Below are 19740 nucleotides of genomic sequence, written 5' to 3'. Positions count from 1 at the left end.
CATAATCAATTAAATCATCTTTCCTAAACCTTAACCCTAAGGCTAGAAAAATCCACTCTAACCGAAAAACAAAATAGAATCTGATTAGAAATATAATTCCAGAAATAAAAATTAAAAAAAAGTCAATGAGTAACTACAATTTAAAAAGATCCAAAACTGGGATTAATTTTTTTAATTAATTAATATTGACTGAAGGGCCCATTTATAAGCTTAAGATAAATAATTAACATATAAATACAATTTATATGTCAATTCCAGTTAACAAATTTTCTTTTGTTTGCAAATATGTCATTTGGTTTTTTCCATAAAAATGCGAAACAATCACTCCTTTTGTAATACTAAGATTGTGTTTTTTAGTTCATAAATTTATCCATGACCCCCACCATGCCCCTGACCATGACTGCCAAATCCACCCCTCCCAGGTCCACTGAAAATTTCAGCACTGGAAATGTTACTCAAAATCTTCCTGAGAAACCAAGCTTAAAAAACCAGAGTGCATATTCAAGCAATTTTAAATGGTATTCAGTAATCTGAAGTTCAGTCTCACACCACATTTGCTAGACACTCTAATAGCACTCGTCACACTATCTACAGGTAACATTGAGCAACAAACAAGTTTTCACATGATTCTTCATAAATACAAGGGATACATGTATCAGGTGATCCTTGCCCTCCTTGGACTTTCAAGGCAGTTCAGTGGCACTCTCATCAGGGCTCACAATTTCACCCAGATTTCAGAAAGAAAAAAAAGGTTATCTCAAAGACCACCTAGAAGAAGTCTTGGTTGATTTTTTCAAGATTTCTAGGTATAGTTGAAGCAATTTAACAAACAACTACATTGCAAGATCTAACGCAGATTGGTGGTATATTTCATCGTGCTGAGTGTGAGCTCACAAATTCAAATCCCAGGAGAACCTATTTTGTTTTTAATTTTCTATATCTCCATCAGATATTGCCAAAAACTCAAATTTTGTCTGAAAAATCATAATGATATTTTCCAGAACTGATATAAGCAAACTTCAGTCTTCTCAGAGCCCAATGTAAAAAAAAAAAGACCAAGAAAATCTTCAAACACTGACTCTTTAACACTGTACAAAACTTAGTGGAGAGTTGGAGAACCTTTGATTGACAGTCAGTATTAGCTGCTACTTATCTGTAGAGATGCCAATCAAACTAAATAAGTACTAGAGACTATGTCAACAGAGCAGGTTTATCTTAACAGTTAATTCTTAGAGTGCAACGTCTTACAAGTGATATTTCAAGGAGAGAAAAACAGCGATGTATACAGAAATTACTAACCTTTTGGAAGGAAAATTGAAGTATCCAGCTAGTGCAGCGAAGCCAAAAATAGCAAGTGGTGGTGGTAGCTCAATATTTGTTCCAATGAGCTCATTTTTCATAGGTTTGCCATCAAGCGCACATTGTTGTACCTCCTAACAGCAGTTAGGGCATCAGATCTTCTGGAAAAAACAACCTCTGCAGTTCCCTGGAGAAACAGGGGTTTGAATAATGAGCATTTCAACACAAAGGAGGGAGGGATGCATACGTGATAGTATGTAGTATAGTATAGTATAATAGGGACAAAAAGGTGGGGTTTGGAACCTTCGATCTTCGACTCCTGTCATAGTTAATAGAGTAACGCTTCATATCGCCAACCTCGGAAAAGAGTTTCTGAGCAAAGTAGAAGTACGTTGTAGAGCAATTTTGGGAGAATGGGACAATAAACTCTAAATAAAAGTTAAGAATGCTCTAAAGGTCTGAAACATACGATATGAAGCGTCTAGGTGGGTAGCTGCATATTATGGCGATGTAGAGTATAATAAAGGAAGAAAAAGTGTGGGAATTTGCATTCCATAAGCAAAAGGGTTAAGTTGTGAGTGTAGAGGTGTCAAATCATAGGGTAAATTCATCGAAAGATGTGATTTTATAGAAACATATGAAATTGAAAATAGGTGAGGGTAAGGGGAGGTAAAAGAAAGATTATAAATTTGGAGAAAAGGGGTGGGTGGTGGTACCTTGATGTCCTCGTTGGAGACGGCGTAGTTGAGGTTGGAGATGTAGAATTTGGTGGCCGTATCGATGTTGGGCATGGGCGGTGCCGTAGCCTAGGCAGAAACAAACCCTATACCCTAACTAACAAGTCGAAGTCGGAGAGCGTGGATGGATGGAGAGATAGAGGAGATGGGGAACGGGTAGAGAAAAGGCACTTGGAAGGTGCCGGCGTGATAGGGAGCGGCAGCGGCGGGCAGAGGGACAGTGGCAGCGCTTGTTGCTGGTGATGAGGTCATCGAGCGACATGTCGCCATCTTCTTCTATCGTTCGGTTTGGATTGGGTTGGTTGTACAGTGGTCTGACTTGTCTGTGAGTGATTGGGGTTGGGCTGGACTAGACTTGAATGGGCCTCTTCTTTTTCCTTTGGGCCTCCGCTTTTCTCTTCTTCCTTCTTCTCCTCGTCGTTTCCGTGCCGTGGTGCCTTTTTCTTCTTCCTCCAGGTACTAGCTACCCAACGAGAACCAACCCAACCCTAGACACCATACTAGAAACAACGCGAGGCATTCGCACACCTAAATACTCTCTGATATTTTTAAATAACGTAATTAATTTTTAGATTTATGTTTGACCCTTTGTTTTTTAACTTTTTTTGCCAAATATGCAAAATTATAAAACATACTTAAAGTTAATTTAGTATTAAATAAAATCATAACAAAATAATCGATAATTATATAATTTTTTTTGAATAAGACGAATAGTCAAACATAAATCAAAAGTCAACAACGTCAATTAAAAAAATAAGAGGGAGTATAAAGGTTTATTATGATTATTTGTTTGCCAATGATATTCGATGAAATATTATAGGCTAGTTAAGCTTAAATATTTGTTAATTGATACTCATTATTCGAAGAGAATGTAAGCTGCATGTTAGGGTTTAATAAATGTTTATTGTAGGTATTCTTCAGATTTGAAACTGTGCACAGGATTAAGTGGTTAATGTTTATCGCCTGCATTCATGACATAATGAATCCAATAATAAAACGGAATGAAACCAATAGCTGCTAGGATAAGCACAGCCTCTTAAGGTGCAAGGGGGCATTTTCCTTCAGATCGCAAGGAAGCAGCAGATGGCAACCTAACATGATAGTGGGACTTTCAGAGATAGGCACCATTTGAAAGGGCAGGCAATAGATTAATAAACTGGACTTAAACATCATGTACTTTTTTATCACACGATAGGTTCGGCAGCCACATGTCAGTGAGATAACCATGTGCATGAAAGAAAAATTGAAGTGGCAAAAGGGAAGCAAGATTTAATCGCAGGTAAGATTTTTTTTTTTGGCATTTAATAAAAGTAGCCTTCTAGTTAAGAATGGAAGTTTTAGAAGCTTCTGGTTTAGCATGGAAGATTTTTCAAAGTTGGACAGCAAGATGATAATTTATATTCATCTATATGCAAGGCAGAAAAATATCAGTATCAAACAACATACGTACTTTGTTGTCTTCCTTAGTTCTGTCAGGGCTGGAAAGTGAATTTGGCGATAGATCTCTAGTTCCTCTTCCTCTTCTTTTCCACCACCAAAGTAACACATAGAATATGCAACCATGTCAATCTCAAACCTGAGATGAACAGCTAGATATTTCATTGCATCATTCTTGTACCCCTTGAGAACAGATTTTCTAGTAAAATGACCCAAAAGATTATCCTCTAAAGGCGACGGATAGGGTCTATGACCATGCAACCTCTCTACAAGTAATGCACCAGCTTGTTGTATTTTGTGTACGAAGCGAAGAGCATGAAAATTGCATCTGCAACGCAGTCTCTGTAGAAAAGTAGATGAACATATACACTCAGAGCATGCAATTAACTTTTAAGTTTCAAAGTCGTATTCTTGCATGTGTACTTCAATGATGCTGCTAACTTCATATGTTAACAATAGAAAATTTGCGGATTGCAAATTAGCAAATATATACTAGATTCTTTTTTGTCTTCTAAACAAGCTATGAAAAAGGTCCACTATATGTATTATAGAACTCTGCTGCTGTGTACAAGTTTTGTGAAACCTAGAGTGAAAAACATCAAAGAGAACTAACGGAATTTGACATTCAGGTGTCCTTGCAAGTAAAACGATTGCAATCAAAAAGATAATACCTGAAGGTCAAAAGGTATTGGGTAGTAAAAGGTATTGGGTAGTATCAAATCCTACAAAATGGACAACTCTATTCTTCAGTAAAATGGGTAGTATCTTTTTTACATATAAACTTGGTTTTGCCTCTTTCATGACGTCAGTATCATTAACCTACAGTACAGAATAATACGATAATTAGATAATTAATAATGAGCATCAAAACCATTGGTCTACCATTATAGAGCTTTCCACTAAACTAAAATAACTTACAAGCTTTGCCGAGCCCCTCACGGCGCGGAGGAGCGGCTGCGACCCGGCAGCAGGCGGTGGCCGCGGCGCGGCGAGGCGGCTCTGCGGGCGGCGGAGGTGGTGGGGCGGTGGCGCGGAGACCTGACGGCAGTGGCGGCGGAGATGTGGGCAGAGGATACGGCGAGGCGGGTGGCGGCCGTGGCGCGAAGGGTGGCGGCCGTGGCGCGGAGGGCGGCGGGCGACGGCGGGGCGACCCGGCGGCGGCGGTGGAGAGGCCGGAGGTCGGCGCGCTCAACGGGACGAAGGTTTAGCAATTTATAAAAATCCCCTTAAACTTCCTATATTTACAGCCAGGTATACCGCAACGATCATACCCGTCGATCCGCGATCGAACGATCGTGTGCCAAGGCGAACGCTAGGAGTATATTGTGCCACGTGGCGCGGCTGGCTTCCTGAGAATCAGGCCAGGATTCATTATACAGAGATTAGTAGAAACGAAACTGCCTTAATAGCTGATTGATTCTTTCGCATCGAGGAAGAAAGGACAGAGCGATGAAGCCCTTCAAGAAAGAGTTCCCCTTGGGTTACTTAATTGATTCATACTCCTTTTCTTCTAAATCTATCCGTAGTAACCGACTGATTGATTTTCAAGTTAAATCAATTTCTTTATGTCCAAACGAGAGGGCCAAAGAATCGGCCGCCATGATCGCCTCCTACCCCGAAAGGATCCCCGTACGTGATGCCATCACGATTTCTTTCATCTCTAGGGACTGCTAGGTCAGCATCTCATTCATTTATTGTTGTTGCCTATTGGATGCCACCAAACTTTGCAGGGAAACTTACCATTATTATGTTTTTACTTCACATGCACAGATGCACTCAATAAACATACCACACGTGTCACAATAATACTAGTGGTATATCTGAACTGACATTTCTGTCTAGTTTGTTTGTCTTACAATATTGGAAGGAGTGATTTCCGCTGCTTTAATCGCTTTATGTTTTTGCTGGATGCTTGTATGTACGCTGAAATCCCCATATAGACACTATTTGATTTCTACTAAAAGCAGGGTGTAATGCCTTCTGCCTAAAAAGATCATTCAAGTATCTCTTGAGCTATGGAACAACTCTAAGGTTAGGACGGTAGGAGAGCTCTACCTATACTGATGATTGGAAAAAACAAATGCTGCCTGTACTTTCTATTATATTAGTTATCCATTGCGTTTGTTACTTATTTCCAACAGAACTGCCCATTTGCATGCGGCAGCTTCATGTCAAGGGAAATAGTCAATCCATTGTTTGGTCAATACTTCAAGCTGTTTTTTTTTGGGTGAGACGGCGAAAGGTCATAGGCCTAATTTTATTAATGTTGGAAGGAAGTTTGGTAAATTCAGCATCATGGTGCTGAGAAACCTGGCCAGAACTTAACCACGACAACACATTTTTTATTTTCAAGCACTTAATAAGAAGATGGAACTGCTGCCTGAATTACATATTCCATTTTAATTCATGTAGCAAGTTGACCGTAATCACACATTTTCCGTTTTCATACCATTGAGCAAAGCAAAAAAGGGTAGGTAGGGGGCATCTGTTATTTGCAAGTTGTTGGCCATTTGTATTTCATAGCCTGTTTTATATCGCAGATTGAATCAGTCATCCAGGTCTCAGGGTCAAACTCTTTTTTTTTTTTGCACGTAATCGGGGTCAAACTCATATGGAGCATTCTTGGGGGTATTCCTACATAGAAATAGTTTAAATTGTACAGCTACCCTTTTTTAGCACAAGATTTTTGCTTCAGTCAACTGTGTGTTGTGAATCGGTTTAACAAGTACTGGATGGACCTTATGGACAGAAATCCTGAAAACATAACCAAAAACAGAATTTGTACCTAACCTAAGTCATCTGGATCATTGAATCCAAAGGGAACGAATCAAAGCTGATTACTTTCATTTCTGCATTTTTTTTGCCTCAATTGAAGGTCACATTTAGTTTGCGTATGTGTTACCTAAACATTATGCAAAAATTCAAGTATCTATGTTCGCAGGTTATTGTTGAGAGGTTTTCAAGTAGTCTTCCAGAATTAGAGAAGCGCAAGTGAATACACTTCCTAGTCCCTACATCTCATATTGGAAGATGTTTTAATTTTTTTCTAAAGTCAAACATCTTAAAGTTTGAGCAAAATTATAGAAAAATATGGCAATATATACAACATTAAATTTGTTTCATTAGATAGAACATTGGATATATTGTGAGAGCATGTTTGTTTTATGTCAAAAATGCCACTATATTTTTGTATAATTTTGATTAAACTTAGAGTAGTTTGACTTTGAAAAAGGTCAAAACATCTTATAATATGAAACAAAGTAAGTTAGCTAATTTTATGTTTTTAGAAGATTGTTAAATTTGGAAGCCTGAAAGGCTGCAGTGATTGCAGTTACCTAATTCCATGTGGCATGCCAATTGGACAATTTATTTTCGTACTTCGTTCAAGGTTGCATTTGTCTCCAGGAACAGCATTGCTTGTGTTTGTCAGCAACACGTTGCCCCAGACTGGTAAGCTTTGCATATTGGGCTGTATTTTTGGGTCCTGCTTGATGCCCTACTGAAGCTTCCGATATGTAATTTTATTGTGGCTACAGCTGAGCTGATGGGCAGCGTGTACGAGTCCTTCAAAGATGAGGGCGATGGTTTCCTCTAGATGTGCTACAGCAGCGAGAAGACATTCGGCTGACCAACTCCGTGGAAATCTGCTTAATTTCTTGCATCTGTATGTGTGGCTCGATCATCAAGATGCATGTGCATATACTAGTATCATTAGAAAATGCAATGAAGTGTTATACTGTACATTGATTGAAATAAATGAAATACAGATCGTTTCTGTTCTGAAGAAGAGAGAGAGAGAGAGACAGGGTCACAACAATATTCCCCTCAGTTTCCACCAACAGTATGCTGTGCATGATGATGAGATAAACAATTAGATCCTTTTACCAACACATAATCAGAAGGCAGTAGTTGCCAGAACTATGCCAGCCACTCTTCCTAGCAAGGATGCTACCCTTTAGAACATGTTCATAGAAAAATCTTGATCTTCAAACGAATTTCCATCTTCCAGATAAATTTGCAAGGCAAACGAACATGACTCATTTTTCAAAGAGAAGATGCAAAGTTTTAACTGTAAGTGTTGTCTAGAGTTTAACATCCGAAGTCAGGGGACTCTGTAAAGAGCACCCAGAGCTTACTCTCTTCTAACCACTTTAGTTTCACATGTAAGGCTAGGACATGCTTAACGAAAGTCAAATTGCAATCCTATGGAAAAGCAAAGCCAAAAGAGACCCTTCAGTCCAATCATCTTTGCAAAGCAGAGTGTTTTTCCCATCACCTAGTTGCGTCTGACATAGCTATTGTAGAAGGCACCAATACCTGCAAACAGTGGATCCAGGGTTTGATCTCAACTTGGGAAATGACCTCCATGTCTCAATGAATGTGTATACAAATAGATCTAGTTATTGAAGTTTGAACAGTCCAATGATCTCATTAGTTTTGTTTAACTTTCAGGCAAGGGATGGATGTAATTAAGATACAAGCATATATATGTGTCAGTTTTGCTATTGATCAATAAGCAGATCCTATATATTTTTGTCTAGTTGAACTGTAGCTAGCTAGGAAAATAGGAATAGGATTGAAGATAGATACTGGATAATAAATACATACATACTCCATAACTAAGACTTTGTATGTGATAGTTGTGATGATTAGATTTTTAGGTGGATCTAGGCTAGGCAGGCCTTGAATATAAATAGAAATCGTGCATGTGCGAGTGGCGTCATTGCTTAGCTTAGCTTGGATTAGAAAAGCCAGGAACATACATATTGAGATGAAGATGGTTTGATTGTGCGGAGTGCCATGACGGCATATAACTTGGTTGACCTGTATAGGTTGTACCCATCAATATTCGAACTAGTACGAGTGGTTCTGTCCACTTCTGTACGTAGTCCACACCACACAATTAATATGGCAATATGCATGTTGTTAATTGGGGTTATGTCAACAAGAGGAAAAGTTATTAATCTGGAGCAACAAGCAAAGCAGAGCAGCAGCTAGATATGATGAACCAAGAGGTGGAGATGGAGGAGAAGCAGCACCAGCTTCAAGAATTTGAAGAAGAAGAAGAAGAAGAAGCAGAAGCAGTAATAGTAGCGGAGAAGGCGGCGTCAGTGCGTGCGCTGTCATCATCGTTTCGGGCTGCGGCAACCAGGAGCCTGTCGTCTTCGTTGCGCTGGGACGGTGGCGGGGACGACGGTGCCGGAGAGGAGGAAGCTGAGCTGAGATGGGCGGCCATCGAGAGGCTGCCCACCTTCGACAGGCTGTGGACGTCGGTGCAGTCGTCGGAGGCGGTGGACGTGCGGCGGCTGGGGGCGGCGGAGCGGAGGGTGCTGGTGGAGAGACTGATCGCGGACATCCAGCGGGACAACCTCCGGCTGCTCCGGAAGCAGCGGCGGAGGATGGAGAGGGTGGGCGTGCGGCAGCCGACGGTGGAGGTGCGGTGGCGCAACGTGCGCGTGGAGGCGGACTGCCACGTGGTTTCAGGCAAGCCGCTCCCCACGCTCCTCAACACCGTGCTCTCCGTGCAGCAGCTGCTCACCACCGCGCTGGGATTCAGCCGCCGCCACGCAGCAAGGATCCCCATTCTCAACGACGTCACCGGCATCCTCAAGCCTTCCAGGTCGATCACCTATTCATTCATTTCTTCCTTCCTCCAGGCACCAGCTAAGCATGCTTATTCATTAGCTGCTTGCAGGCTGACCCTCCTCCTTGGGCCCCCCGGCTGCGGCAAAACCACCCTCTTGCTCGCACTCGCAGGAAAGCTCAACAAAAATCTCAAGGTTAATACTATAGTTAATTCTGATTCATCCACCAGCAGCTAGCCTACTTCCGTACTAGCTAGCCATATGGAATGGAATATATTGATCGTCGTTAATCCGCCCGCTACACATCGTATTGTTTTACTATTAACTGCACGTATTGCATTACAGGTAACCGGCGAAGTTGAGTACAATGGTGTGAACCTCAACACCTTTGTTCCAGATAAGACATCGGCTTACATTTCACAATATGATCTTCATATCCCCGAGATGACCGTTAGAGAGACGCTCGACTTCTCCGCGAGGTTTCAAGGCGTTGGCACCAGAGCAGGTAGTAATAGCTAAATTGCCTATATTTATTTGTTACTTAATATTCCCTCTACTTAACCAGTGCCGTTATTTTTCGTTCTTCTGCAAATTAGAAATCATGAAGGAGGTCATTAAGAGGGAGAAGGAGGCTGGGATTACCCCCGACCCTGACATAGATACATACATGAAGGTTTACTAATCCTCTTTCATGTATTTTACTTTCCACGTGTGTCGACTATACATTCATTTATATAAATATTTTTCTGGTCACACATCAACAAGAGTGAACACTTGTCCCTTTTCCTAGTACAATTCATCATCGATGGTCTCTCCTTTCAATTCTAGAAAAATGCCCAGTTCATTTTTAGCACTTATCGTTCATGTATAATTGTTACAATTCATTCATGTATCTTTGTAGGCAATATCTGTGGAAGGCTTAGAAAGGAGCATGCAGACAGATTATATCATGAAGGTAATTGATCCAATGAAGAATTTTCAGGATATAGCACATTAACTTTTAACCTTGTGCATAATCAACTTCATCCCTTATAGATTATGGGGCTTGACATTTGCGCTGACATTATAGTGGGAGATGTCATGAGAAGAGGCATTTCAGGTGGTGAGAAGAAGAGGCTAACCACAGGTTATTTAACCACATTTATATATAATATACTTTTAGGATGTTGTCATATTCCAATTGTAAGCTAGAAATTACGTTAAAACACTACAACCTTCATGATATAATCTAGAAATGATTAAATGAATATTGAAAGTTTATCTTAATTATAATCAGGGGAGATGATAGTTGGACCTTCAAGAGCGCTTTTCATGGATGAAATATCAACTGGGCTGGACAGCTCTACTACCTTCCAAATTGTTTCTTGCCTCCAGCAGCTATGTCATATCTCTGAGTCTACCATACTGGTCTCACTTCTTCAACCAGCACCAGAAACTTACGAACTTTTTGATGATATTATCTTGATGGCTGAAGGAAAAATTGTATACCATGGATCAAAGAATTGTATTATGAATTTTTTTGAATCATGTGGGTTCAAGTGCCCACAAAGAAAAGGAGCTGCTGATTTTCTTCAGGAGGTATTGAAACTTGCTAATTGAAAATAGTTTGACTAATTGCTGAAGTGGTTGTCTGAAGACAAGTTCTAGAAGCATCAAAGATTTGTCAGAAATTAATCTTGAGTCGGGTTTGAGTTAACTTGTGCATTGGTGTTGGTGTGTGTGGATCCTGAACTACTAACATAATCTAATGCTACTGTTTCATAAGATTTTGGAGAAATAAAAAGAGTAAATATACGTGGGTCCTCTATTTTGTCTAAATGGTTTTGCTGGCCTGCTGTTTTTTTAAGATAAAACAAGCTTTTATTGATCTCAGATGATCACATCAAGGTGATACAATTACTCGAAGACCACTTCAACTGACGTGGATATTTGAGATCTGATAGTTCTAATAGAATCTCCCATGTCAATTTGTTTCTTGTACTTAAGTATATCAACTGATGTGGTATGGATAAACTAAATCAGGCAAATTATGTTCTATGGTATTTCTACCAGCCATTCTTCTATACAGAAATGTTTTTTGAGTTTTAGCATTTGTCTAGTGTACCTATAATTTTGGTACAGGTTCAAAATGATTTTTTTTAGTATTAAGAATATAGGTTAGTATGTTGTGTGGTCCGCTAGTATTGTTCTTTGAAAAAACTTGCTGGTTAATATTGCTCTTTCAAATTTATGTATAGGTTTTGTCTAAGAAAGACCAACGACAATACTGGAATCGTAGTGAGGACACATACAACTTTGTTACAGTTGACCACTTCTGTGAGAAGTTTAGAGCATCTCAGGATGCTCAAAATCTTGCTACAGAGATTTCAAAGCCTCATGACACATCAGAGGGACGCAAGAATGATTTATCCTTCAATGTATACTCGCTTTCGAAGTGGGATCTACTCAAGGCATGTTTTGCAAGAGAAATCCTTCTGATGAGACGGAATGCCTTCATCTACATAACAAAAAGTGTTCAGGTAAGCAAGTGAAAATTAATTTACCTTTGAAGAAAATGTAATTATAAAAATCATGCATTGAGTATCGATAAATAGACTCTATGATACAACATAAGACAGCCTTGACACCTAAATTTGCAATGCTACAGTTAGTGTTACATAGCTTGGTGCCCAAACATGACAGTTGTAATCAGGCATTTCCATTAAATCAAGAAAATTTAAACTCCTACAATATTTTAATTTCACTTCAATTACTTTGAACTTTAGCTTTTAGTATTTTTTACCATCCTGTAAAAGTAACTTAAGGTACCAAAAATTTTAGTGTAAAATTATAGTATCTCAGGGTACCAAAATTTTACACTAAAGAATATGATACCTCAAGGTACTTTTTTAAGAATGTTAAAAAAAATTCTGCTTTAATATCATGTTAGAGTAATATAAAAGTAGTGCGTAGATATAGGTCTGCTAGTCTGCTAGATGCAAAAGTATCTGTATAGATTAAGTGTTGACAGCCATTTACGACCTCTTGTTGATTGTGTTAGGAATGATTACTTGGCCGTATCTAACTCTCCGTTGAGTTCTTAGTAGAGAAAAGTTAGCAAACCGAGAGATTTCACAATCTTTATTCTATCTCAGTTCATAACAATGTGCAATTTAAATACTTGGAAGCTCATGAATTACATAGGTTCGTAATTGTACTCATACCAAGCTGTATTTTTGCTGAAAGAGTATGTCTTACATAATTTACTAATAATTGGTGGAACTTGAATTTATATAAACCAGAGGTTGAATTTATTTTGCATTTTCTCAACAAATCAACATACAACATATTTTCATTACAGCTTGGACTACTTGCCATTATTACCGGAACAGTATTTCTACGCACACATATGGGGGTCGATAGAGCACATGCGGACTATTACATGGGTTCTATTTTCTATGCACTCCTCCTCATTTTAGTGAACGGTTTCCCTGAATTGGCCATGGCAGTTAGTAGACTTCCAGTCTTTTACAAACAAAGAGGCTACTATTTCTATCCTGCATGGGCATATGCAATACCAGCTTTTATCCTAAAGATTCCAATTTCTTTAGTTGAATCAATAGCTTGGACATCAATATCGTACTACCTCATTGGCTATACTCCAGAAGCATCCAGGTAAAATTGCACACAATCTTTTATTATCAACTCTTTCTTATATGTTTCATGCCCGAGAGCTCACTGATGGATCCTGGCCTATAGTCAAACATTTTTTTCTAACCCAAACATGCATAGTTTTATTTGTTAATAGTAGTTTTGTAGTGATTTTGTGTACCAAAATCAGTTTTAGGATTCTGTTGTATAACACTATCTTAATTTTCCTTTCTGTGCTTATTTGTTTGGCATATGTAATTAAGATAAATTGAATATTATTCTGTTATTCACACCCTCAATTCTTATGTTTAGGTTTTTCCGACAACTCTTTATCCTATTCCTCGTCCACACTGGAGCATTATCATTGTTCCGATGTGTTGCATCATACTTCCAAACGATGGTGGCTGGTACAGTCGGTGGTACGATGTCATTTCTAGTCATCCTTCTATTTGGGGGCTTTATAATTCCTCGGTGTAAGCCATTACCTTTGTTTCCATAAATTCTACCATGTCAATAAGAGAGAAGTTGCAACTTCGACTAAGTATGTCATACTTTATATAATGTTAAGGAGACATGCTAACACTTTTTTATGTGCCACTTTTATAGCATATATGCCAACCTGGCTAAAATGGGGGTTTTGGATCTCTCCGTTGTCATATGCTGAGATTGGCTTAACTGGAAATGAGTTTTTAGCACCAAGGTGGTTAAGGGTACAAATTGATCCTTAACCTATCTTTCGAAACATGTTGAGTATTTTATGCTTAGATTCCAACATGAAAAGATTAATTTTTCACATGTTTGTAGAACTCGGTGAACAATGTAACACTTGGAAGGAGGATACTAATGGACCGAGGGCTTGACTTCTCAAGCTATTTCTACTGGATATCGGTTGGAGCATTGATTGGGTTTGTTTTGTTGTTTAATGTAGGTTTCACCATCGGCTTGACCGTTAAAAAAGGTAAGTATAATATATATGAAGTATTGTTGAATCAAACATTTGGGGAGCTTCACTTCTTAAACACTTGTATTCACTCGAGAATTATTTTAATCTCATATATCGATCTCTCAGCTGCAGGAACTTCTCGAGCAATTATATCCCGTGATAAGCTTGCCACAATTAATGAAAGTCGCAAAGATATGTCTAAGGACATGGACAAGAGGATGCCTAAATTACAAGCAGGAAATACTTTAGCACCTAACCAGACTGGTTAGTTTAATTTATATATTTCACCATTACACATAATTAGTGTTAAAAAAGTAACTATGCAATCTTGTGTAGGGAGGATGGTTTTACCTTTCACACCATTGACGATATCATTTCAAAACGTGAACTACTATGTAGACACCCCTGCGGTAATTCTTAACAACTAATAGTCAAGGCATCTTTAGATGTTATGCTTGGTTGAGAAACACATGGGTTGACATTCTTATGGATTCCAGTGAAGTCAAAGAGAGCAATATTCAACTTGTTCTATCACCACATTCTTAAGAGCATAGCATATGAAAAATCATTGATGGAATAATTTTTAATGCAGGAAATGAGGGAGCAAGGTTACATGGAGCGAAAGCTACAATTACTCCATAACATCACAGGAGCCTTCCAGCCAGGGATTCTATCAGCACTTATGGGAGTTACTGGAGCAGGAAAAACAACCCTCCTTGATGTTCTTGCTGGAAGGAAAACAGGTGGCTTTATTGATGGAGATATAAGAGTAGGAGGTTATCCTAAAATTCAGCAAACTTTTGCTAGGATATCAGGCTATTGTGAACAAACTGATATCCATTCTCCGCAAATCACAGTGGGGGAGTCTGTTGCATATTCTGCTTGGTTGCGCCTTCCAACAGAAATTGATTCAAAAACAAGGAAAGTGAGTTATTTTGCCGTTGAAATAAAAAATCAACTAAAAAAAACTCCCTTCAGTCGGTAATATTTTCCATTGTGTAATAGCCACCGATGCTATATGGTATCAAATATTTCTGACCTAAGGGGGTTTATTTTCAATATATAAAAAAATTGTATTGTGTTGAATTTACTATTTTGCATTTTAGGCTCATAGTTGCTAGGAACAGTTGAGATAAAAATGTGGCCTAACACATTCTTTTCCATCATAGGAATTTGTCAACGAGGTTCTTCACACAATTGAGTTAGATGAAATTAGAGATGCTTTAGTAGGATTACCAGGAGTAAGTGGACTATCTACAGAGCAAAGGAAAAGACTCACTATTGCAGTTGAACTTGTGTCCAACCCTTCAATAATATTCATGGATGAGCCGACATCAGGCTTGGATGCACGAGCAGCTGCTATTGTCATGCGTGCTGTGAAGAATGTCGCACAAACAGGCCGAACAGTTGTCTGTACTATTCACCAACCAAGTATAGAAATATTTGAGGCCTTCGATGAGGTATCTTACAAGTTACTATAATACATACTCCAAGTATTAAGCACATCTAAATTATAGTTCTTAAGGCATAAAAATTGTGGTATAAATTGCTCATATCTTACATTATTTCTTTGGGGAAGATTAAAGGAAATTGATGCTAAAACAATTAAACTATTACTGTAGAAATATGATGCTAACACAATGATAGAAATTGTAGATAAACCTACTGCATTAACAATACATGGAAATTTATTATAACACCTAGAGTTATTTCATAAATCTTCATCAACTTCAAGCCAAAAGTAACATGGGCCTTTTTTTGGCTTTAATAGCATAAGGTTTATGAGGATTGACTATCAAAAGCAGAAAAAGACCGTATGCTAGCTCAAGTAGAACTTTGTGGCTTAATTTGGTGCACAAGAAAATATCCAACCTTGTTAGTGGCTACTCAAAGCATACAACAATTTTTCTAGTGTTCACGATGCCAAAGAAATTAATGGTGCAAGATTCTTTGTTTAGAAGAATGATTGATGATATATATATATATGAAAATTAGATCCTACTATCAGGTGTAGCTACTCCCTTTACATCTAAGGTTCAGAAACATTTTCATAACTGTTTCTGCTCCCATCCAACAGAAGTTATGGACACTATCAAATCTTATATGAATGATACAACTATACACGTATAGAGATTGTATTTTCTGTTGGAAGAGAGCAGAAATATGTATGAAAGTGTTTCTGCACCTTAGGCGTGAAGGGAGTAGCTACATCTGGTAGTAGAATAGAGGCTTCATATATATATATATATATATATATATATATATATATATATATATATATACACACACACACACATACACACATATATATAACTAATTATCTTATAATGCCTGTATGTAGTTGATGCTAATGAAAAGGGGCGGAGAGTTGATCTATGCTGGGCCACTTGGGCACCATTCATGTAATTTAATCCAATATTTCCAGGTAATTGACAACCTAAACTTGTTCATCTTTATGCTCTTTATATAAAGGTCATAGCTAAACAAAACATGATTTTCCTTGTTTTTTAGAAGGCATATACTAATAATACTTTGGTTTGTACATTTCCCGTTTATTATTCTATAGAGTAAATTCCCTAAGTACCCTTGAGGGTTTAGGGGATTTTAAAATTCAAAACAAATATTTAAAAACTTATCCCTTATTGTTGTTCACAACCCAAATAATGCATACACTCAACATTTCTAACTTTCTACAATATGCAAAGGGCAATATGGTCATTTCATCAAAAACAAATGGTAAGCTAATTGAATGGGTTTGTAATAAATCCAAATAAAAACTTAAGGTTACACGAGGGATCAAGCAAATCTCATATGCGTAAAAGTGGCCATACAAAATTTTAGGGGCACGTAAGGAATTTACTCCATTCTCTATGGTAAGTATCATGTCCATCGGCTACCATTGGTCTCCATTTAATATGCTATAAGCCTAAATTGAAATCCAATGAATGATTCTTTAATGATTAAATGGGGGCAATTGACTAGCAAATACAAATGTATGCTCATGTGCAAAGAGGTTAGTATAGTTGTACATAAAATTGTTCTTAATAGATCCATTCTCCACACATTGCACTTTGGAGCAACCAACATACTCCCTCTGTCCAAAAAAAAAAACCAATTCTCCGGCTTTCATGTCCAACGTTTGGTCATCCGTCTTATTTAAAAAGTTTTTAGGAAATTAGAAAAAAATTAGTCACACGTAAAGTACTATTCATGATTTATCATCTAATAAAAACAAAAATATCAATCGCAAAAAAAAAATGAATAAGACAAATAGTCAAAAATTGTAGGTAAAAAGTGAAAAATTGGTTTATTTTGGGACGGAGGGAGTAATCATTTATACTTTTTAGCAAATAATATTCAAATTAGAATTATAGCCCTAACTAGAAAATATATTCACCAAGTATTTGATTTTCTCTTCATTTTTCCAGGCAATACCCGGGGTACCCAAGATCAAGGATAACTACAATCCATCAACTTGGATGCTAGAAGTTACTTGTGCATCTATGGAAGCTCGACTAGGAGTAGATTTCTCAAAAGTTTATAAGGAGTCATCCATGTGCAAGTAAGTTCTAAAAAGTCATTACATGTAGTTTTATTGTCATTTATAAGCCCAAAATAACGTGCATATATAATGCAAGGTGGTATGTTTTTACAATACTAAAGAAGAATAAAATCATGCATGGATGTCAACTGCATCAATAACTAAAATAAAAAATAAGTATGTGTCACCGTGAAATATTGTAAACTTGTAGTTGATGGTACTCTTAACAATTTTAAGAAAATATTGTGTGATGTTTATAATAACAATAAATACTTGGTGATTGAAGGGACAAGGATACCCTAGTGAAGTGGTTGAGCAAACCAACTCCAGGCATGACTGATATCCATTTCCCAACACGGTTTCCACAAAAATTTGGGGAGCAACTAAAAGCTTGTCTTTGGAAGCAATGTTTATCTTATTGGAGGAGCCCTTCCTACAACTTGGTGCGGATTATATTCATGGCAGTGTCCTGCATCATCTTTGGTGCATTGTTTTGGCAGAAGGGTGACATCAACAACATGTATGTATTGTGATCCATTATTGTCCAACCTCGCAAAAATAGATGTAGAGAAAATATATACGTATACATATGGATAAATTGATTTCTGTTGATCATGTTTCTCCATTCATTTTTCTTCATTGTTGTGGCAGAAATAACCAACAAGGTATATTCACTATAATGGGGTGTATGTATGCAACCACTGTCTTTGCTGGCATCAATAATTGTCAATTGGTGATGCCCTTCATCTCCATTGAGCGTTCTGTTGTATATAGGGAGATGTTTGCTGGAATGTACTCCCCTTGGGCATACTCCTTAGCACAGGTATCACAAATCATCAAACATATATGTAAAGGACTTAATTGCATTAATATTTAGGTTCAACATGCTTTTGTATTTATTTTGTTCATGTTTCATCTTTGGGTGACTGGAGTAGGTTGCCATGGAGATCCCCTATGTGATGGTGCAGATAGTATTATTTATGTCCATATCTTACCCGATGATAGGGTATGCATGGACACCAACCAAGTTCTTTTGGTTTATATACACCATGGTTTGCACACTGCTATACTTCCTTTACCTAGGAATGATGATAGTGTCACTCACCCCTAATATCCAAGTGGCGTCAATAATGGCATCCATGTTCTACACCTTGCAAAACCTCATGTCTGGCTTCATTGTGCCTGCACCAGTAAGCAAACTCTCCATCTCACATAAATTAGTCATTGCTTATATCATAGGCATGTCATTACATAATGCATAAATATATTATTGACTGATATGGCAGCAAATACCAAGATGGTGGATATGGTTGTACTACGCTTCCCCCTTGTCATGGACGCTCAACGTTTTTTTCACCACACAATTCGGAGATGAGGATCAGGAGATTTTCGTATTTGGACAGACCAAAACTGTTGCAACCTTCCTCAGTGACTACTTTAGTTTCCATCGTGACCTACTACCACTATCGGCCATTATGTTGGCCATGTTCCCTACTCTTTTCGCCATCCTTTTTAGTCTCAGCATCTCCAAACTGAACTTCCAAAAGTGATAGATGACACAAAAATGTCATCTATTCTTTACTTTTCACATATATGTATACATATATAGTTAGACATACTGAAACCTATTATACATATAAACTAATTGGAACATGAACCATGTTCGCCTTCATGGACAACAAAATCCCATATTATTAAAAATAAAAATTAGAATTTGATTAGAAGTAAAATTTTGGAATTAACAATAAATAAAACTAAAAAAATAGCTTGGGTGTTAATACAATTTAGAAAAATCCAAATTCAGGTTAAGAATTGAAAAATAATTAATATTGTGTAAAGAGTCCATCTATAAATACAATTTGAAAACATCTAAAATTTAGGTTAAAAATAGATAATATTAAGAGAAATGGTGGATGTATAAATACAATTAAGAAGTATCTAAAAAGTGGATCAAAAAACAAATATTATGCAGAAAAGAGTTTACATACGAGTACAAGTTTAGAATACGAGTATAAATACAAATTGGGAATTGAAAAATAAATAAAATTAAAATAAGGTTCCATGTAGAAATACAATTTAGTAAAATCTGAAATTTGAATTAAAAATTAAAAATTAATATCAAGATAAGAACTCATGTATATATAGATATAATTTATAACGATGCTAACCGCACAATATGTACAAGTCACAATGCTAGCTTAGAAATTATTTCATGAAACTTTGGATACAATTATGGAGTAAAGGGAGCAACACAATTCAGATATAGGCTAATAAAAGGGTATACCAAGAAGTACGTTCTTAAGACTGAAAGGGTTAAATAAAGACGTTTACACCCAGGCGTAGTTCAAGTTTTTTTATTTGTTACTTGGCTTACAATATGAGTACAATGATTCATCATAGTATGGTGAGATTCAAGTATAAAGCAAAGATCTCATAGTTCACCCCATAAAATAAACAAGAATGGTTATGCCTCCAGAAATATCAAAAACGGCTAGCGAAGCAGATTTGTAAATAAATTCACTTTCGCGGAATCAAACGACTAATTTACAAGCAAAATTGCAATTGTAC

The 19740-nt window shown here is 37.5% G+C and overlaps 3 protein-coding genes and 1 long non-coding RNA gene across 5 annotated transcripts; 2 read left to right on the top strand and 2 right to left on the bottom strand.

Annotated features, from left to right (window-relative positions):
* Nucleotides 1–289: 289 nt before the first annotated feature.
* Nucleotides 290–2636, bottom strand: LOC102705131 (THO complex subunit 4B-like). The gene is given in 5 exon segments (XM_015843503.2): nt 290–1153; nt 1300–1417; nt 1420–1486; nt 1603–1671; nt 2016–2636. Coding segments are annotated over 5 exon segments (333 nt in total). The 5' UTR covers nt 2091–2636; the 3' UTR covers nt 290–1149.
* A 173-nt stretch (nt 2637–2809) lies between these two features.
* On the bottom strand, nt 2810–4483 carry LOC121055823. 2 transcript variants are annotated; one of them, XR_005812814.1, is made up of 4 exons: nt 4392–4483; nt 4145–4292; nt 3487–3815; nt 2810–3127 (listed from the first exon to the last, which is right to left on the bottom strand). It is a non-coding gene; the product is annotated as an uncharacterized LOC121055823 (long non-coding RNA). The 2 variants fall into 2 exon arrangements; XR_005812813.1 differs by having other exon boundaries at nt 2810–3815.
* A 395-nt stretch (nt 4484–4878) lies between these two features.
* LOC102705402 (autophagy-related protein 8D-like) lies at nt 4879–7303 on the top strand. The gene is made up of 4 exons (XM_015843504.1): nt 4879–5102; nt 6415–6464; nt 6805–6923; nt 7010–7303. Exons 1-4 carry the CDS (start codon nt 4923–4925, stop codon nt 7066–7068), a joined length of 408 nt encoding a protein of 135 aa, XP_015698990.1. The 5' UTR covers nt 4879–4922; the 3' UTR covers nt 7069–7303.
* A 988-nt stretch (nt 7304–8291) lies between these two features.
* LOC102703548 (ABC transporter G family member 41) lies at nt 8292–18843 on the top strand. The gene is made up of 22 exons (XM_040529157.1): nt 8292–9093; nt 9169–9253; nt 9404–9563; nt 9655–9731; nt 9960–10013; nt 10094–10184; nt 10335–10636; nt 11296–11577; nt 12399–12712; nt 13001–13161; nt 13295–13398; nt 13493–13646; nt 13758–13895; nt 13968–14041; nt 14224–14556; nt 14801–15091; nt 15973–16056; nt 17060–17193; nt 17459–17692; nt 17824–17995; nt 18108–18362; nt 18459–18843. The coding sequence occupies exons 1-22, from the start codon at nt 8474–8476 to the stop codon at nt 18720–18722; spliced, it is 4383 nt and encodes a 1460-aa protein (XP_040385091.1). The 5' UTR covers nt 8292–8473; the 3' UTR covers nt 18723–18843.
* Nucleotides 18844–19740: the final 897 nt, after the last annotated feature.

The sequence above is a fragment of the Oryza brachyantha genome, chromosome 11 (assembly GCF_000231095.2).
Source record: "Oryza brachyantha chromosome 11, ObraRS2, whole genome shotgun sequence".
NCBI lineage: Eukaryota > Viridiplantae > Streptophyta > Magnoliopsida > Poales > Poaceae > Oryza > Oryza brachyantha.
The sequence above is the reverse complement of the archived record's forward strand: the minus strand, read 5'-3'. Positions and strand labels throughout refer to the sequence as shown.